This window comes from Bubalus kerabau, chromosome X, assembly GCF_029407905.1.
Source record: "Bubalus kerabau isolate K-KA32 ecotype Philippines breed swamp buffalo chromosome X, PCC_UOA_SB_1v2, whole genome shotgun sequence".
In the NCBI taxonomy this organism is placed as follows: Eukaryota; Metazoa; Chordata; class Mammalia; order Artiodactyla; family Bovidae; genus Bubalus; species Bubalus kerabau.
This window is the reverse complement of record NC_073647.1, coordinates 18,321,586-18,340,874: the sequence shown is the minus strand read 5'-3', so window position 1 is coordinate 18,340,874 and position 19,289 is coordinate 18,321,586. Positions and strand designations below refer to the sequence as shown.

Genomic DNA, 19,289 nt, shown 5'->3' with positions numbered 1-19,289 from the left:
GAAAGGAGGAGGCAGGAGCAAGGAAGAAAGACATAAGGAAAGGGCGAAGGGGCAGTGGACAGTAAGAGGGGAGGAAGGGATGGAGGAAAGGAGGAAGCGAGGGAGGGGAGGGGGAAGACATGCATGCAGGCGGGGAAAGAAGAGAGAGACAGAGACCACGGAATGAATGGAGTGAGGAGAAGACGGAGAAAGAGGAGAAAGTGAGAGGAGACAGGAAGGAGGGAAGAAGAAAGGGAGGCTGTAGGGAGTGAGGAGAGAAAGCTCTAAAAAAGAGGAACTCAGTTAAAAACAAAGATGAATGGAGAACAGCTAGGTAGTTTGGTAGGCTGATGGACAGATGGGTAAGTAGACAGGATTTTTATGTGGAAGATCTAGTTTTTAAAAGTCAATATTAAAAAGATGAAGACAAACAGGTTTAAAAGAGGAAAACCAAAAAATTGGATATAAGAGGAAGAGAGGGGGAAGGAAGTAAGGGAGAAGGAAGGAAAGGAAGAAGGAAGTCAGGAAGGCAGGAAGTAGGGGAGATAGGGAGGGAAGGAGGAAGGCAGGCAGGCAATAAGTTTACAAAGGGTGGAACTTGCATGGTGGCTCAGTGGATAAGAATCCACCTGCCAATGCAGGGGACACAGGTTCGATCCCTGGTCCAGGAAGATCCCACATGCCATGGAGCAACCAAGCTCATGTGCCACAACTACTGAGCCCATACTCTAGAACCTGTGAGCTGCAATTATTGAAGCTCTCATGCCCTAGAGTCTGGCTCTGCAGTGAGAAGCCTGCCCACTGCAACTAGAGAGTAGGCCCTGTTTGCTGCAACTAGAGAAAGCCTGCAAGCAGGAACAAAGACCCAGCGCAACCAAAAATAAATAAAAATTTAAAAATAAAGGATGAGTCAGTAGGGAAGACAGCTAAAGAAGGGAAGAGAATGTAAGAGTGAAAATGTAGGAACCATTTTCCTACAAAAAACCTAAAACAGTTGTGTAGCGGGGGACAGATTGTAAAAGTAGGAGTCAGGAAAGCAAAGACAAAAATAAAGACAAAGATAAATGGTTGAGAGCTGAATAGGTAGGTAGGCAGTTATACAGATGATAGGTAAGTAGGTAGGTAGGTATATAATTTTAAAAGTGGAAGCCAGTAAGGAGGAATGCATGAAAAAGAGAATGAGAGAGTTAGAGCAGGAAGGAAAAAATAAAAGGGGAGCCAGCAGAAAGAGAGTAAAAGGAGGATGGGAGGAAGGAAGACAGGAGGGTGGGAAGGGCAAAGATAAAGAAGGAAGGAAGGAAGATAGGAAGAAAGGATGACAGAACAAAAGTAAGAAATAATGAAGAAAGGAAAGAGGTTTCTAAGTGATGAGTCAGTAGGGGAAAGTGAGAAAAAGCAGAAAAAGACAATGTGAGAATGAGGGGGAGAACCAATAAAGCCAAGTACAATTGTGTGTGATGGAGGGAGATGGGTTTAAAAAGTAGAAGTCAGTTTTTTTTAAAAAAGAGAATATAATATAGATGGATAGATGGCTAGGTAAGTAGAGGGATAGGTAGGTACGGCAGATAGGTAGATGGATGATAGGTAGAAACATACATACATACATCCCTGCATACATACATACACACATAGAACTGATTTGGAAAAGGAGAAACCAGTGAAAAGTCAGTACATGAAAGGTAGAGAGTTGGAAAGAGAAGGAATGAAAAACTTTTTAAAAGTGGATCGCTAAGTAGTAAAAAGGAAGAAAAGAGAGGACAGGAGACAAGATGTGTGAGGGGGGACAAAAGAGAAAGAAGGGAAAAGAACCAGATAAAAAGAAGTTTTAAAGGAAAGCATAAAAGACTTCACTTTTAAATAAATGAGCAAGAGAATGGGTTCAAGAGAACTTTTAAAAAGGACCAGTCAGTAAACACAATGTGAGAGGGAGGAAGGAACGAAAAGTTTGTGAAGGAAGAGTCAGTAACAAAAGCTCACAGTTCAGTTCAGTGAGATGAGGGTGTAACCTTCTGCCTCTGAAACAGTACATCACTTTAGCAGCCAGCTTTCTCCCTCCATCTTCAACTGTTAACTTCCCCTTCCAGTAGGAGGAAAGTTTCAGGTAGGCATCTTAAACAGTACCCACCTCAAATGCTTTTTGCAAAAGAAAACATAAAAGAACTTGATGTTCACAGTATTACAGAGGTGACAGGAGAATGAAGATGTCTATTTCACATATGAAATTGACTTATCACTGTAACAAAGACATCATGTTCTACCATGTCAACACCAAGGAATACACATAAGTCTAATGAAAACCCAGTTAGCACACATATAGTTTAGAATCCTTTTGTCTATTTCTAAATGATTAGAAACAGGAACGGCAGTCACGTTTTTCACAAATCAAGTGTATGGGTGTATGGTTGCCTCAGCCAGATTTTTGAGGCACAACCAAGAATTGTCATGGCCACTGTGGGGTCTCCAGCACATAGCCTCCAGGGTCTCTAGCACAGGTATTATGCTGGTCTGCATCCCCACACAAAGAAAAAGCCATGTTCTTCTTGAGCAGGACAGAGGGATGGAGTTTTTTCCCTTTTGCCAGAAGACAGTTCTGCCCCCCGCCCAGTAGAGCTTTAACTATACAAGATAATATTATAAAAGTGATTGTCCTGCCTCATCACATCTATCCTAAGGTTTCTTAACCTTGCCACTTGGCATGTTGCACTGGATAATTGCTTATTATGGGGACCATCCTGTGCATTGTAGTATGTGTAGCATCATACGTGGCCCCTATCCACTAGATGCCAGGAGAAATCCCTCTCCCTGATTTGTAACAACCAAAAATGTCTCCAGACATGTCCCAATTCCATTGTCCTCTGGGGTACAAATTTGCCTCCCACTGAGACCTACTACGTCCCCTCTCCAGTTTCTCCCCATATACAGATTAGGATATGGTTCTCCCCCTAGTGGGCATAAAAGGATAAATAGAATCTCTCTTGAATATCTTTGTCATCACCACTATTAATTTTTTTTTTAAGCTTCTTATCCAAAGATCAAGAAAATGAGTGTCACTGCCGGTCACCAGAAGTCACACCAAGGACAAAAAAGTAATTGAAATAATTAGAAATACTAAAATAGTCATTTGTGCTTCTTTCCCAAAGGTGTTGTCTGGGGCAAGAGGTGTGGCTTATGTTCTTACTCCTCTAAGTGTCAGCAGTTATGGGCCACTGAGGCACTTATTATAAAAGCACAGTCTCAGGCACTGCCCCACTACTGAATCAGAACCTGCATTTTCACAAGACCCCAGTGCATGACACGCACATTGACTTTTGGGGAACACTGGCTTCCATAGCCCCATGGAGGCAGAATAAAGTAAGGGTGCTTGGATGACTATTTGTCCTCTGCCTCCTCTGGTCTTCAGAGACATGCCCTTATCTCCACTGAGATAGTGCTTGGCCTGTCATCATTCACAGTTAAATTGGCCATCACTGCAATGACTCATGGTCTGGTCTCGCTGGGCTTAGTAGAACCCTCTGGATTTCCCACGCCACCTGAGTCCTGACTGCCTGCTCCATAACACTCTGGGAGGAGCCCTCTTACCCCCAGCCCAGGGACTCCCCTTGACGAGCTTCCCAGCTAGACCCTCAGCCCTTCCTGGGCCATGTGTATACCACATGGGAACCAAGAGTGGCTTAAGAAAGCAAAACCTCAAGGGGAAATAGGGAGAGGTTGGTCAAACGGTACACATTTCCAGCTGTAAGATGAATAAGGTCTGAGGATCTGATGTATAACTTGGTGACTATAGTTGAAAACACTGTATTGTATAATTGAAATTTGCTAAGAACAACATGATAAATATGTGAGGTGATGGATATGTTAATTAACTAAATGGGTGAGGGGGGAGAAATCTTTTCACAGTATACATATGTATCAAATCACCACAATGTACACTTTAGCTATCTTACAATTTTATGTGTCCATTATATAAGTCAGTAAAGCTGAAATGTTTTAAAACTGTAAGAAAAAGAAAGCAAAACTTCAGCGAGAACCTTGCTCTGCTTGACCACAGTGTATTACAAAGTTTGGGGTCCATGACCCCAGTGAGGAGGAAGAGTCAGAGTAGGAATAGCCAAGGAAATCTCTTTCTAGAGTCTTAAACAGAGAGCTGAGCAATAGTTCTTTTCTCTCCATTAACCTCAGTTATCTGAAGCACCAAGGCCCAAAGTAAGCAAAATGTGAAGCCCTGTCTGATTTCTTTGGTGTCCAGTCACTCTCACCACCTTCCCATTTTCCCACCATCTCTGAGCTGCTAAAGGAGTGGACATTTTCCCCCTAACTTTCCTAAAGTCATATCCTTTTTCTTCCTGAGCCCAGATAACCCTTATTTGGTAAGCTAAGGGTATCTCCAGGACACTATGAAGAATTTTCTCAACTAAGTATTCTAGGATGTTTCTACACAAAAAGGAAGATAAAATTTAAGGAAATTCTTGAGACAACTGCATGGCTTGCAAGGCATAATGTCTTGGTTGTGTCATCATTTTGGGGGATGACAGATATTGAATATTATTACCTGGGTGTTCATCATTGCATTTGTCCTGTTAAAAATTCTAACTTCTCCTTCCTTCCCTAGCTCTACCCCCAGATAAGTGAAAGCCTATGAAAGATGAGGGTAGAGATCTTGTACTTAGTCAAAAAATGAAAAAGTAATATAAAATTTAAAAAATAGCCCTGTTGCATAATGGCTGTTTCTCATTTTTCAAGCCCCAAAAGTGAGTACAACAAAAGGTAGTCTCCAGACCTACATCTAGAAGGCATGATCACCATTAAAAAAAATGTAAAATATAGAAAAATGTAATATATGTAATGTGACAACGTAATAAACTTGGGCAAAAGGCATGAACAAACATTTGACTGAAGATACACAGATGGCAAATAAGCACACAAAACACTGTTTAATATCTTTATTCCTTAGGGAAATAGAAATCAAACCACAATGAGATACCACTACACACCCAGTAGAATGTCTAGTAGAATTGAAGTAACTGACCATACCAAGTATTTGCAAGGACTTGAAGCAACTAGTGGAGAAGGCAGTGGCATCCAGTACTCTTGCCTGGAAAATCCCATGGACGGAGGAGCCTGATAGGCTGCAGTCCGTGGGGTTGCTAAGAGTCGGACACGACCGAGTGACTTCACTTTGACTTTTCACTGTCATGCATTGGAGGAGGAAATGGCAACCCACTCCAGTGTTCTTGCCTGGAGAATCCCATGGACAGAGGAGCCTGGTGGGCTGCCGTCTATGGGGTCTCACAGAGTCAGACACGACTGAAGCGACTTGGCAGCAGCAGCAACAGAAGCAACTAGAACTGTCTGACATTGCAGGTGGGAATGTAAAATGGTACACCCACTGTGGAAAAAATTTTGGCAGCTCAAGTTAAACTACATCTGCCATGTGATTCAGTCATTTCACTCCTAGGTAGGTGCCCACAAGATATGAAAATATATGTTCAGATAAAGACTTGTACATCAATGTCCATAGCAGCATTATAGTCAAATTGGAAACAACCTAAATGCCCTTCAGCAGGCAAATGGATAAACTAGTGTATCCATACCATGGGATACTACTCAGAAATAAAAAGGAATAAAGTATTAATACAGGCAACAATATTGATGAATATCAAAATATGCTGAGTGAAGGAAGCCAGATCATCACCCTCCCCCAACAAAAAAAAGGGTGGTACAACCCCTGTTTGATTCCATGTATAGCAAACTGTAGAGAATGCAAACTAATTTATAGTAAAGCAGATCAGTGATTGCCTGGGAGATAGGAGAAGAGAGAGGGATGAACTATAAGGGGGCACAAGGAAACTTTTGGGGATGATGTAAATGTTTACCTTGATTGTGGTGATGGTTTCAAGGGTTTATATATATACATATATATATGCCAAAGCCAAATGGTACATTTTAAATATGTTGAGTTTATTGTACTTCAGTTACAGTTCAATCAAATTTAAAAATTAAATGATTTCTCTTTCATTTGCCTATAGGACCATCCCAGCATTTATATAGTTCTGTAAAGACTCCTGAAAGAAGATCAACCTTGTTGCATTCTCCACATGATGTGCAGAGTAAAACAACAGAACAAAAGGTATAAAGCTGTATGTCTCAGGTGCTTTGTATTGGCCTCTCATTTTTCTGGTTAATTTTTCTTTCTAGGGAATATCCCCATTCACTGGGCATGGTACTGATTGGTTAGAAATAATGGAGTTCTACACAGATCTGAACCGTCTTCCTGATAGAGAAGGTTCTGAGTCAGCTTCATGCTAAATGTACCATGTAGTTGAGCAGAAACTAACAAATATTTGATGATGATAATGATGATGATGACGCTAGCTAATGTTTATTGACAACCTGCTGTGGGCCAGGTCCTAGTAGAAAGTAGGGAAAGGTAGAAGGAAGGGGAAAGGGGGGAAGTAGGTGACATAGGATACAAAGATAGAAAAGACATCACTGCTCTTGGGGATGCACTGTCCAGGGATCAGACACATAAATAAAAGTCCTTACAGTCAAATGAGAGAAGACTTTTGCTTTGTATAAAATATGAAGCACAGAAAGTGTGGAGAAATAGCCCTGCCTAGAGAAATCTAAAAAAGCTTTATAAAAGGAGGGCTTCATTGAATTGTAATATTCCCTGGTGGCTCAGAGGGTAAAGCAGATGTCTACCTGCAATGCAGGAGACCTGGGTTCAATCCCTGGGTCAGGAAGATCCCCTGGAGAAGGAAATGGCAACCCACTCCAATACTCTTGCCTGGAAAATCCCATGGACAGAGAAGCCTGGTAGACTACAGTCCATAGGATTGCAAAGAGTTGGACACGACTAAGCGACTTCAGTTTCATTGAATTAGGTCTTGAAACATGAGTGGGAAGTTTTCAGATGAGTAGATGTGAGGATGTAGTGAGGCAGTATTGCAGACAGGCTTACAGTGTTAAGTGAAAGCATGAAAGCTCAAGCCAGCAAAACCAGAGCAGTGGAACAGAAGAGACTGAAATGGTAGGTTGAAGCCAGAACTTCGTATCCCTTGCTGAAGTATGAATTCATTCTCTCAGTAGTAGAAAACCATTGCCAGTTTTTTAGTAGGATGTGAGATAAAAATGATTTGGGTTTTAAAAGATACTCTAGTTGCAGTGTGAGATAGCTACATAGAGGAGATTAGAGGCAAGATCGTTTTGAGTCTACTGGGATAGTCCAGATAAAAATGATAAAGGCCTGAACTAAGGCTGTGACAATGAGGGTGAACCAGAGGCCACAGATTTAAGATATTTCAGAGTCAGAGAATGTCAGGATTTGGTGACTCAACAGATGTGTGGACCTAGAGAAAAGGAGATGACAACGATGGTGATGATTTAATTTTTGTGTGCAGGTCTGGTATGCTCTCATAGTGCTGAGGCCTACTTCTATCTCAGAGCTCATTATCCTCCATCATATTTGTCTGTCTTTTCTACTGGGTGATAAACTTCTTGAGGTCAGGAATTATGTATCTTAGTTCCAGGCAGTGTACTCAATAAATATTAGACTGGATTAAACTAGCCTTATCTGAAATAAACAGAACAATTCTATGCTTTCTGGAATGGAGCACTGGATGATTATCATTGGTTATAGGACTATTATACCTATAACCAAAATGTGGAAGACAGACAAGTAGCAAGTTTGAAAAGATAGGAAAAGATAGCATACATGGGTACAATATAAGCTTCATTTTAAACTAGTTAAAGTGAGGTACGTGTAAAAGATAGCCAGTAAGAAGTTAATAATATGTATTAGCATTGAGACCAGCACCTAGTAGAGTGGTAGAGATGAGGGGAAGGGGGAGATAAGATACTGTATTATTCTGATTGCTTTAGAATCAGCAGAAATGTCTTTTAGAAGAATAATTACTAATTAATTTTTTTCTTGAATGTTAAACCATACAGAAAGATAGAGAAACAATTAGGATGTCATATCCTTCAAATGATGGAGGTAAGAAAATGAACAATATTTATAATTGCTCTTATATCTTTTGGTTAAATAATTCATTTTGTCATATAGTCTTCCAAGTTATGCTTTTTTCTGTGATTATAAAATCCATGATTAATTTGATAAAGGAAGATAGAAGAATTATTCATGGTTGTAAATATAAGCATCACATTTTTAAGTGATTGCTGGGAGAATAGGCCTTCTAGAATCGACAAGGTGTGAGGAAGTTAGAGTCTCTGCTGTGACTGCCTCTGTAAGTTCCTGACAATGCAGCCATTAGAGAGTCCCAGTGAAGAGAATTCTCCCCAGGAAGGTCTCTTTTACCATCTTTTCTCCCCAGACATAAAAATCCATCCTGTTTCCCATCTCCCAGGGCTGGACTAGAGATTAGCTAAGTCTCTGTTCATCTCCATAAAAGATTCCCATGCATAACCTCCACACTTACTAAGAGCGCTGGGACATCTTCACCTGGGCGGCCCATGAGTACCTCAGATCCAACATGTGCAAAACCAGATTCATCCCCAAACCAGCGCTCTGTTCCTCCTAACTTTATTCAGGCACAAAACCTGAGTCATTTTTGACTCTTTGCTATTTGCTCCAGTCCAGTCTGCCTCCTTAAATTCTCTCATAACTTTCCCTTCCTTTCCATTCATGCTTCCTGTGCCATTAAGCACCGTAATAATTAGTCTCCAATCTCTTTTTCATGTTGATCTGTCCTACATTTTGCTGTGAATGTAACCTTCCTGAAATACAGCTTTGGACATATAATTCCTCTACCCAAAAGTCCTCTGTGGTTCCCCTTTGCTTACTGAAAGAAGTGCAGAACAGTTTGCTCTAGGGCAGGGGAGTGTTGAGAAGTTTAGCTGGCAAAGTAACTTAGAGCCAGGGAGTTCAGGCTTGTCCCTAATGGCAGCAGTGGCCCCTGGAAGCTGGTAAGCAGGGGACTTCACAAAAGGGGATCTTATAGTCAGAGATACTGCCTTAATGTCCATAAATACATACATTCTCGATTATGGTAATCTTAGACTTTATGGCAGCCCAGCAAGGAGAACTATATGATTTTTTCATATTTAAAGTTACCTCTTCTTTTCCCTAGAAATTACTACACTTCAGAGTCCAGGTGTTTCTGCGAAAACACCAAGTATATGTAAATACTCTCTACAGGATACTTCAAAACAACAGGCAAGTAACTTTTCTTTTGTCCCAGATACACACAGAAACAATGAAGTATAGAATGAGGATCAAGATTGACATAACACAATTTCATTCATTAAATGACAATTCAGAACAGTCTCATTCCCAGAAATTAACCATCCTATAGAAAGATTTTATTTTAAAAAAAATCAAAATGCGAATCCACAGTAATAATCCTGTCACTTCAGACTTCCAATGCTTATGGCTATCTGTTGTGTTAGTGTTGCCATACTCTAAGTGTAGGGAGTATCAATAACAACTAGTAAGCTAACAAAAGAAAAATGGTGAGCCTGAGATTTTAAATGTGTTAAATAGACCCAAAATTTGAATACTTGTCTCAATTCTTAATAGAAATTACCAGAAACAATGTGAGTGTTCTCACTTAGCTCTTAGTATGTAGGCTTCTTAAAAGATGAGCTTCAAGTCCATTCACACGGGAAGCAACACTCATGCTGATGGGTTGTACAGAAGCAGCCATACGGCCTCACCTTCTCCCCTTTGTGGTCAGTGATCACTCAGTCGATGGTGGGAAATTGACAACAAACATTTAGGGTACAGCCTCTGGTCACAGCATCTGTCATCTCTGTGGGTCACCAATTGGTCATTCACTTTCAGACTCAAACCCACATCCTTGGCTCCGTTAGCGCTGTATTAAGTGACTCACCTGTTCTAAAAAGTTAACACATTTTCCTATATCCTATGTTAAATGCATAGTAAGTGACAGACTCAATTATATGTAACTCTTCAAATGTAACATGTTAGCCACAATATGCTTTTCTATATAAACAAATATTTATGAAACACCTGCTATGTCCAGGGTGCTGTGCTACTGTATTAACATCCATAATCTGTATTCTCAGTATCTGAAGAAAGAATCTTAACTACCTTAAGACAGTATATTAGTTGCACATCAGGAGTTAATAACTTTTTTCACTTGCCTCACTATGCCTGTATGCTAAGTCGCTTCAGTCATGTCTGACTCTATGCGACCCTATGGACAGCAGTCCACCAGGCTCCTCTGTATACAGGATTCTCTAGGCAAGAATACTGGAGTGGGTTGCCATTTCCTTCTCCATGCCTCACTATAGAGTCAGAAAAAAAAGTTTTTTCTGAGTATAGTATGGATGGCAAACTTAATACTATCAGTACATATGTTACCCCCAAAATAAGCAATAAACAAATTTAGACCATCTGTTTTTTAAGGCCTTAAAATAAAATACATTGGACAATATGAGTAAGTCAGTTCAGTTCAGTTCAGTTCAGTCGCTCAGTCGTGTCCGACTCTTTGCGACCCCATGAATCGCAGCACGCCAGGCCTGCCTGTCCACCACCAACTCCCGGAGTTCACTCAGACTCACATCCATCGAGTCAGTGATGCCATCCAGCCATCTCATCCTCTGTCGTCCCCTTCTCCTCCTGCCCCCAATCCCTCCCAGCATCAGAGTCTTTTCCAATGAGTCAACTCTTCGCATGAGGTGGCCAAAGTACTGGAGTTTCAGCTTTAGCATCATTTCTTCCAAAAAAATCTCAGGGCTGATCTCCTTCAGAATGGACTGGTTGGATCTCCTTGCAGTTCAAGGGACTCTCAGGAGTCTTCTCCAACACCACAGTTCAAAAGCATCAATTCTTCAGGGTTCAGCCCTCTTCACAGTCCAACTCTCACATCCATACATGACCACAGGAAAAACCATAGCCTTAACTAGACGGACCTTTGTTGGCAAAGTAATGTCTCTGCTTTTGAATATGCTATCTAGGTTGGACATAACTTTCCTTCCAAGGAGTAAGCGTCTTTTAATTTCATGGCTGCAGTCACCATCTGCAGTGATTTTGGAGCCCCCCAAAATAAAGTCTGACACTGTTTCCACTGTTTCCCCATCTATTTCCCATGAAGTGATGGGACCAGATGCCATGATCTTCGTTTTCTGAATGTTGAGCTTTAAGCCAACTTTTTCACTCTCCACTTTTACTTTCACCAAGAGGCTTTTGAGTTCCTCTTCACTTTCTGCCATAAGGGTGGTGTCATCTGCATATCTGAGGTTATTGATATTTCTCCCGGCAATCTTGAGTCCAGTCAAATCGTCACAAATACCTAATTTGGTTTGAGAAATAGTATGACCACTTTTATCACAACAAAATCCAATACTATTTTCCAGCTTATTTCACCCATCCCATCAGTGTCAAGAAATGTATTTCTGGTGGCTTGTGTTCAGTTCTCAGGCCTAGGAAAAAACAAAGTCTACTCTGTTGGATTTCTCTTCCTTATGATTACCTAAGTAGGTAGAGCTCTTGGCCAACTGAGAGAGCCACATCCCACATATGCAGAAAAGCTGCCCTCTGCCTTCAAGCTCCCTCACAGCATTCCCCCTGTGCTTAACATTCTTTAAAACCCACACATATTCTTTTTAGCTATTCAACTGATTGCCTTCCATGCTGGTCAGCGTACTCTTCAGTTAATTAATTTTAGCATACTAGGAACTCTGTAAGCCTTTGAATTATGTAAGTAATGGAAACCAAATAAAACATGTATATTTATGATAAATAGACTTCTAAAATCACTTTATTAAATTTCTGTGAGACATAGGTGATGTTCAAATTCTTTGAAAACTCCTTTAAGGATTTTTTTTGTTTTCATTTTTCTTGTGGCATGTATAGGTGACACGTGCTGATTTGAATGGGGAAAAGGCCAAGAAATCAAGCTTAAACTATGAGCCAGGTAAACATTATCAACAGCTATTAAGGAAATCCTGCAATGCATTAATACATTCAACTAACATTTACTAAGCTTTTGCTACACACCATGCACTATACTAATTACTGAACAAAGTAGAGAAGCCATGGTTCCTATCCTGGATTTTACAGTGTAGTATAAAACAGTCATGCCAGTAATCACAACACAATATAATAAGTGCAATAAAGGAGGCAAATACAAAGTCCACCGGAAGCATAGGGGAGACAAGGAAGCTTCTACAGAAGATGCCACACGAGCTCAGACATGAAGGACGAGATGTTGATGTATGGCAAAACCAATACAATATTGTAAAGTAATTAGCCTCCAATCAAAATAAATAAATTTATAAGAAAAAAAAGAGAGAAAGAATTTTCTAAGCAGACAAATGGAAAGAGAACTTCCAGGAGAAAGGATACATTTACCAAGATATATACATTAGAGCCTAGTGGGTTTGTAGAAATGCAGATTTTTTTTCAGAATTGTTTTAGCTAAAAGTTCAAGTCAGAATTACAGAAGATGAAGCTTGATAGATCAACTGGTAGATATCAGTTGATCATTAAGATTCTGGTAAGCTGTGCCAGGAGATCTACCTTTTATCCTATTATCAAAGTATACTATCGAAGAATATTGACAGGAACCTAATATGGTCAGAATTTGCCTTTTCTACCCACAGAGATAGAAAATGAACTTCTGGTTACCAAACGGGAAAGTGGGTTGGGGGGATGAGTAAATTAGGAATTTGGGATTAATAGGTACACACTACTATATATGAAGTAGATATACAACAAGGACCTACTGCATAGCATGGGGAACTATATTCAATATCTTGTAATAACCTGTAATGGAAAAGAATCTGAAAAGGGATGTGTATATATATATATATATATATATATATAAAATATATATATAACTAAATTACTTTGTTGTACACCTGAAACTAACACAACATTGTAAATTAATTAAACTTCAAAAAATGACCCAAAAAAGAAGGAAAGAATTTGCCTTTTCTAAAAAAGGAAAGCAGAATTAGAGGTGAGGAGACTTGAGACAATGAGACAATAAAAATAATAGCATATTGAACACTCACTATGTACCAGGTACTATGCTAAACTGTATTCTCTCATTTAACCCTCTGAACAACATAACTGTTTTACCTACCATTTTACACATGAATAAACTAAGTCTCAGAGTTGTAAATTATCATGCCCAAGATTTCACGTAACATGTGGCAAAGCCAAGGTTTTAGAAGCCAGGTCTATCTTACTCAACCAATCCTAACCACAATACCACACTGCCCCTTATTTCAATTAAGAGGCTATTATAATAGTCAAAGCTAGAAATGAGTCCTAAACAAAGTCAGTGGCAGTAAAGATGAAGAGCTGGGCAGATTTGACTCAGACTAAGAAAGGCAAATGGATGAGATCTGGCTACTGATTGAATATGGGAGAAGAATGAATTGAAGACAACACCCATATTTCTAGTACAGGCAACTTAATGGATTGTGGTGCCATTCAACAGATAGGCAATACAGAAAGATGAACAAGTTTGGAAGACAGATATTTAGTTCAGCTTTGAATATATTGTGTTTGAAATGCCTGAGGGCATCCAAGTGGGACATCTAAGTGGAGCAGTCAAGGGGGCAGTTATAGATATTGGTCTGGGATGCATGGGAGAAGAAATTAAAGGAATGCCTTATGTCAAAACCTATGGGAAATAATAAAAGCCGTTCCCATAGGTTTGATATAAATGTTCTTTTTAAGGTAGGTTATGCTTTCTCCTCTTTATTCCATCTTTGATCTAAGAGTTATCCTTAAGTATGTTTCTTAATTATCAAGAAATTCATATTTTCAGTCACATTTTTAAAGTTAGATTCAGAGAATGTAGCCTGTAAATATTCAACACATTGAAGTTGTTGACATTTTCTTTGTGGCCAAATATGTGATTGATATTTTGAAAGTGTTCCATAGACATACAAAAAATATATATTCTCTATTTAAAGGCTGTAAGGCTCTAAATGAATTTTAAATTCTACTTATTGATTATATTATTCAACTGTTATATGTCTTTTCTAATTTTTTGGTCTACTATTTGCTGAATAACAAATCACCCTAAAACCTGGCAGCTTAAAAAAAACATTATCTCACAGTTTCTGTGGTTAGGAATATAGAAACAACTTAGCTGGATGGTTCTGATTCAGGGGTTCTCATGAGGTTACAGTCAAGATGTCATCCAGGGCTGCTTCAGTCATCTAAAGTCTTGATTGGGACTGAAGAGGTCACTTCCAAGGTGGCTTACTCACATGGCTGTTGGCGGGAGGTCTCAGTTCCTCACCATGTGGGCATCTGCATACATCTCTGAGTATCCTCATGATATGGCATCTGGCTTCTCCCAGAGTGGGTGGTCCAAGAGAGAGGGGCAGAAGCCACACTATATTTTATAGCCTAGTCTCAGCACACTCTCACTTCCACTCATCACTTCCACTCTATTCATTGGAAGCAAGTCTCTAAGTACAACCTGCACTCAAGGGGGAAAAGAATTAACCTCCACCACTTGGAGACAGCATTATCAAAGAATTTGTAGACGTATTTTAAAAACACTACAACAGTATTCTCTTCACACTTATTTTTTCAGGTATATGCACTATTAATTCCAGCTCCTTCCTTTCAAAACTGTACACACTCAAACATACACTCACACACAAAGAAACTTAAAGTACAGAGAATTGAAGTTAACTTTGATGCAGATCATTGGAATTCATTGATTATTCAAAATACATGTTATATTCATTGGGAGAACAATAGCTATTCACCCTGACTTTGAAATGACTTTTAATTGGTAACATTACTTTTTATTATTCAAAGTATTCTGTTTGTCTAAGACTGTTTAGTCATGTATGTGCATAACTGATGGCCTTCCTCAATGGCTCAGAGGTAAAGAATCAGCCTGCAATGCAGGGGACACAGGTTCAATCCTTGAATTGGGAAGATCCCCTGGAGAAGGGCATGGCAAACCAATCCAGTATTCTTGCCTGGAGAATCCCATGGACAGAGGAGCCTGGTGGGCTGCAGTCCATTGGGTTGCACAGAGTTGGACATGACCGAAGTGACTTAGCACGCACACACGTGCATAACTGACATACACCATCCCAGTATTCCTATGGACATATTCTACATGAAGACTTGCTTTAGTATCATTATCCAGAAATAGTTACTAAAATCCACTTATGGAACTTTGCTAGACGGCATACAAAGCATGTTAGTATTTAAGTGGGAAGAGATTAATGACAGGAAGACGAATGAACATTGAGTCAATACATATGTTAAAGAATTAATTGAACAAGTAAATGTTCTTGAGTGCTTACTATATGCCAGGCACTGTAAACTAGTACAGTACAGCATAGTAAGTCCTATAACAGAGGGATGTATAGGGCACTTCAGGAGCTTGACAGAGAACGCCTGTCTATCTGGGAAGATATAAAGGAAGGCTCTCTGAAGGAGGTGACACAACCTGAATGAGTCCTAAAGGATGGGAAGTTTTAAAAAGGGACCTGAGTTACAAGGGAAATAGTGAAGGCAGAAGAACTGTGTGTTGTTCAGTACTTCTGGAGCAGAGAATGGTGACCATAGATGAGGCTGATGAGGTAGGCAGTCACCCCAAATCTTAAGGTATTTGATGCCTGTCTGGTAGTCCCTGGAGGACTTAAAAAGAGTGTTGACAGCAGGGAATGAAAGACCTATTAAGGGACTTCCCTGGAGGTCCAGTGGGTAAGACTCCAAACTCCTAATGCAGGAGGTCCAGGTTCAATCCCTGATCAGGGAACGAGATCCCACATGCTGTAAAAAAAAAGTCCCATATGCCACAACGAAGATGAAAGATCCTGAGGCTGCAATTAAGACCCAGCACAGCCAAATAAATAAATGTATTTTTTAAAAAAAAAGACCTATTCAGTTCAGTTCAGTCGCTCAGTCGTGTCCCACTCTTTGTGACCCCATGAATCGCAGCATGCCAGGCCTCCCTGTCCACCACCAACTCCCAGAGTTCACTCAGACTCAGTCCATCGAGTCAGTGATGCCATCCAGCCATCTCATCCTCTGTCGTCCCCTTCTCCTCCTGCCCCCAATCCCTCTCAGCATCAGAGTCTTTTCCAATGAGTCAACTCTTCGCATGAGGTGGCCAAAGTACTGGAGTTTCAGCTTTAGCATCATTCCTTCCAAAGAAATCCCAGGGCTGATCTCCTTCAGAATGGACTGGTTGGATCTCCTTGCAGTCCAAGGGACTCTCAAGAGTCTTCTCCAACACCACACTTCAAAAGCATCAATTCTTCGGCACTCAGCTTTCTTCACAGTCCAACTCTCACATCCATACATGACCACTGGAAAAACCACAGCCTTAATTACAATTTTATAAGTAGCCTGTGAAGGATACCAACAAATAGTAATTTTCTTTTTCTCTCTGAAAATTCATCTGCAGCTCCTGCAGTCTCCTTCATTCACGACTCACCCATTAGGTAAGTATCTAAGAAAGCTAATAAAGGAATGTGTTATTTTAAATTAATATTTAAATAATTACACAAGAGAGGGAGGGAGGCAGGGGAAAAAATAATAATTACACAAAAGTGCTGCCTGAATCCTCTACTCTTGAAGTTTTACTTGTCTGTAGTAAAAGTCTCACCTTTTGCAACCTCTCAGGACTAAGCTAAAATTGTAAAGTAGGCAAAGTTAATCATTCATGCTCTTCCAGTTCCTCCTCTGATCTCACTTTAGTCCTGGGCTCTCCTCATAGGCAATACTTTGACTCCCCTTTCACGTAGCATTACTACTTCTAGGATCTGGATCTGTTCTTTTCCCCTGTCCCCACTCAAAAATGCATAACTTGTACCATTTGAGGTTATTGGTTTTCAAATGATGATAAATTAGTTTACCATATAGTATTAATGACGTAATCTCTTACCCCCTAAGGATATTTGCATTTTCATCCAAAGTAAATCAATCTCTCATGATCTAAAATAAAGGCCAATGGAGAAGTTTTCTTTTGGCCTGGGGCCTTTCAGCTCTCAAACATTGATGGCCACCCATTCTGCTGATGTCCTGTTCCCCTCAAATTTTAATAATAGTTCATGCATATAAAATACCTCCTGATGGAACGTACATACCTATCATCTTTTATAAACCCTCAACAAACCAAATTAGGTTCAGGATAATTTTTATAAATCCCAAACTTTGATGAATTGGTTAGGTAAAGGGAAGTAGTGTATGATGGTTAGTGATGTTGATGTTCAGACCAGGCTTCTTAGAAAAGGATTTTGAGGTAGGAGTAATTGCAGTCAGTTTCATTTACGGTGGGCTCATGGGGTACAAGGATGCTGAAGGAAAGAAATTGACTAGCTCAGTATCAAGGTAGTTTCAAGAAATAAAGGTGAGAGAATGTGTGCATTGTAGAGAGTTAATTCCTGCCTGCCTCTTCTTCCTGTCCCCACTATCATCCTAGACTACAGAACTACAGAATCACTTGAGTCTTTTCAACAGCAAATGTTCTGGATATCGCTTTATTATAAAAATCAGCTAAGATGAAGAACTATGCACATGACCCAAAGCTGCTATCTCATTCCTCACAAATACACAAGTTAAGATACCTTTAGCTGAGCCTAGGACAGTTCCAAGCCAGAACACAATGGAGAAGGCAATGGCAACACACTCCAGTACTCTTGCCTGGAAAATCCCATGGACAGAGGAGTCTGGTAGGCTGCAGTCCATGGGGTCACTAAGAGTTGGACACGACTGAGCGACTTCACTTTCACTTTTCACTTTCATGCATTGGAGAAGGAAATGGCAACCCACTCCAGTGTTCTTGCCTAGAGAATCCCAGGGATGGGGGAGCCTGGTGGGCTGCCATCTTTGGGGTTGCACAGAGTCGAACACGACTAAAGCAACTTAGCAGCAGCAGCAGCAGCAGGACAATTCCAAGCCAGAACACAAGAAAACACAGCTAGAATACCATCTGGTATGGCTCTGCCCATTGCACCCATGCCACACCTCTTTACCTTACAGGAAAGAACACAGGTTCAAGGCCTCTGGCTTAGTCCTCTTGATCTGTTGCAGCTCCTTGCTCCCTGATACTCAAGTGTGGGTGCATTATGTCTATTCCATCACTTACCTCATCTCCTCTTCCTCCACCTCCGTAGTTCTCTGTTTTTTCTAATGCTAACATAAAGACATACACAGTAAACTTCAGTTCAGTTCAGTTCAGTCACTCAGTCGTGTCCAACTCTTTGCGACCCCATGAATCACAGCACGCCAGGCCTCCCTGTCCACCACCAACTCCCGGAGTCCACCCAACCCATGTCCATCGAGTCGGTGGTGCCATCCAACCATCTCATCCTCTGTCGTCCCCTTCTCCTCCTGCCCTCAATCTTTCCCAACATCAGGGTCTTTTCAAGTGAGTCAGCTCCTCACATCAGGTGGCCAAAGTATTGGAGTTTCAGCTTCAACATCAGTCCTTCCAATGAACACCCAGGACTGATCTCCTTTAGGATGGACTGGTTGGATCTCCTTGCAGTCCAAGGGACTCTCAAGAGTCTTCTCCAACACCACACTTCAAAAGCATCAATTCTTCGGTGCTCAGTTTTCTTTATAGTCCAACTCTCACATCCATACATGACTACTGGAAAAACCATAGCCTTGACTAGACTGACCTTTGTTGGCAAAGTAATATCTCTGCTTTTTAATATGCTATCTACGTTGGTCATAACTTTCCCTCCAAGGAGCAAGTATCTTTTAATTTCATGGCTGCAATCACCATCTGCAGTGATTTTGGAGCCCCCAAAAATAAAGTCTGCCATTGTTTCCACTGTTTTCCTCATCTATTTGCCATGAAGTGATGGGACTGGATGCCATGATCTTAGTTTTCTGAATGTTGAGCTTTAAGCAAATTTTTTCACTCTCCTCTTTCACTTTCATCAAGAGGCTTTTTAGTTCTTCTTCACTTTCTGCCATAAGGGTGGTGTCATCTGCATATCTGAGGTTATTGATATTTTTCCTGGCAATCTTGATTCCAGCTTGTGCTTCATCCAGCCCGGCATTTTGCATGATGTACTCTGCATATAAGTTAAATAAGCAGGGTGACAATACACAGCCTTGACGTACTCCTTTTCCTGTTTGGAACCAGTCTGTTGTTCCATGTCCAGTTCTGTTGCTTCCTGACCGGCATACAGGTTTCTCAAGAGGCAGTCAGGTGAGCTTAATAAAATAGAATTAGGAACCAAAAAAATCAGGACAAGAGGATGCCAATGTGATAAGATAGTGATGGGGTAAACAGTAGTAATAATTAAACAGATTTGGTGATAGAATGGACCACATGTATGTATGATCAGGAGGTATCAGGCATCACCCCAAGCTA

At 40.5% G+C, this 19,289-nt stretch overlaps 1 protein-coding gene across 1 annotated transcript in view; it reads left to right on the top strand.

Moving 5' to 3' along the window:
* Positions 1 to 19,289, top strand: part of LOC129639570 (fibrous sheath-interacting protein 2-like) — a 61,303-nt gene that overhangs the window by 23,563 nt on the left and 18,451 nt on the right. The window contains exons 9-13 of the mRNA XM_055564708.1: positions 6,006 to 6,106; positions 7,930 to 7,975; positions 9,069 to 9,154; positions 11,819 to 11,879; positions 16,365 to 16,401. Of these exons, the coding sequence (XP_055420683.1) occupies positions 6,006 to 6,106; positions 7,930 to 7,975; positions 9,069 to 9,154; positions 11,819 to 11,879; positions 16,365 to 16,401 (331 nt within the window). The remainder of the gene's footprint in view (positions 1 to 6,005; positions 6,107 to 7,929; positions 7,976 to 9,068; positions 9,155 to 11,818; positions 11,880 to 16,364; positions 16,402 to 19,289) is intronic.